Source organism: Meleagris gallopavo, unplaced genomic scaffold, assembly GCF_000146605.3.
Source record: "Meleagris gallopavo isolate NT-WF06-2002-E0010 breed Aviagen turkey brand Nicholas breeding stock unplaced genomic scaffold, Turkey_5.1 ChrUn_random_7180001956332, whole genome shotgun sequence".
Classification (NCBI taxonomy): domain Eukaryota; kingdom Metazoa; phylum Chordata; class Aves; order Galliformes; family Phasianidae; genus Meleagris; species Meleagris gallopavo.
Genome location: NW_011216883.1, coordinates 1690 through 2916, shown reverse-complemented (window position 1 = coordinate 2916; position 1227 = coordinate 1690). Strand labels below are relative to the sequence as shown.

Below are 1227 nucleotides of genomic sequence, written 5' to 3'. Positions count from 1 at the left end.
TTTTTTAATATATTGGTATAATTTATGCATGCAAATATAATCTTAGCAGCAGAACTTGCACGCTGCACCCTCGCTGCACCTTCCCAAGTGAACTTAAACTTCATAGGCAAATAAAAGGTCACGGTCAACTTCCTAAGAACTTAGAGTATATAAAATGTTCACTGTTCTGCCTTAAGAGCCATGATGACTAGGATCTTATTGGTTGCACAAGGTACTGTTTTCTGTCTTTGTAGCCCTAAAGCTTGCAGGTACTGTCTTTTGATCATGTTGGATCTCAACAAACAATTTATTTAAATGTAGGTTAAAAAAAACCCAGCAAACTACTGACATTCATTTTCAATTTTCTTATCAGCAGTCACTTGAGATCTACATATAGTATAGATTCTAGATTTTGGTGTATTACATCTAGTTTCTTGTTCAGTCCGGATGTCAACTTAGATGATACTGAGGAAATGCTTTGCTCATATATTAGATTTACACAAGAGAATACTTTTACTCCTTTTTGAGAATTAGTTTTTATTTTGGATATTAATGCATACTTAAAATGGAAAAAAAAAGTTTTTCATATTTCTTGAACGTAAAATTCATGAAGAACTTCTGAAAGAATCATTACCCTTGTCTGAAAAGCGTGCAGGGAAATATTATAGCTTAGATTTCTGTTATAATTCTTCTTGAGGACTGACATATTCCTGGAATGCGTGTGTATCATTCTCTTCATATGTCTAAATAAAGAAGTTGGAACTACAGTCATTTTTATTTTCTTCCAGGCCCAGTTTGGAACTTTATCAGATTACTTTGAAGCTCTTCACAAAGAAAGTAATTTGGGTGAAAGGAGCAGCAGCTCATTTTTCCCTGTATTAAGTGGAGACTTTTTCACCTATGCAGACAGGGATCATCACTACTGGAGTGGATATTTTACATCACGACCCTTCTATAAACGACTGGATAGAGTCTTGGAATCCTACTTACGGTAAATACTGTTATCTAATAAGTTTATAACACGTCATTTAATATGTGAGAGAGATGAATGTGTAAATAAGCGTGTTGGATAGGTGGAAAACTAACTGGAAATCTGTTTTATAAATTTAGTTATAGGAAGGATAGCACAGTAGTCTCCCAGTAACGATGAGTAGTTAATATACCTGAAATTTCATCAGTCCACAGAAATACAGTGATATTTTTTCAATCCGAACAAGTAATTTGCTCGTATGTACTATTCAAGTGACC

At 34.1% G+C, this 1227-nt stretch overlaps 1 protein-coding gene across 1 annotated transcript in view; it reads left to right on the top strand.

The window, feature by feature from the left end:
- LOC104917155 (alpha-mannosidase 2-like) overlaps nt 1–989 on the top strand; it is a gene marked incomplete at its 5' end in the record, with an annotated part of 14217 nt that extends 13228 nt beyond the window's left edge. The window contains one exon of the mRNA XM_019611813.1: nt 768–989. Within this exon, the coding sequence (XP_019467358.1) occupies nt 768–974 (207 nt within the window). The remainder of the gene's footprint in view (nt 1–767) is intronic.
- Nucleotides 990–1227: the final 238 nt, after the last annotated feature.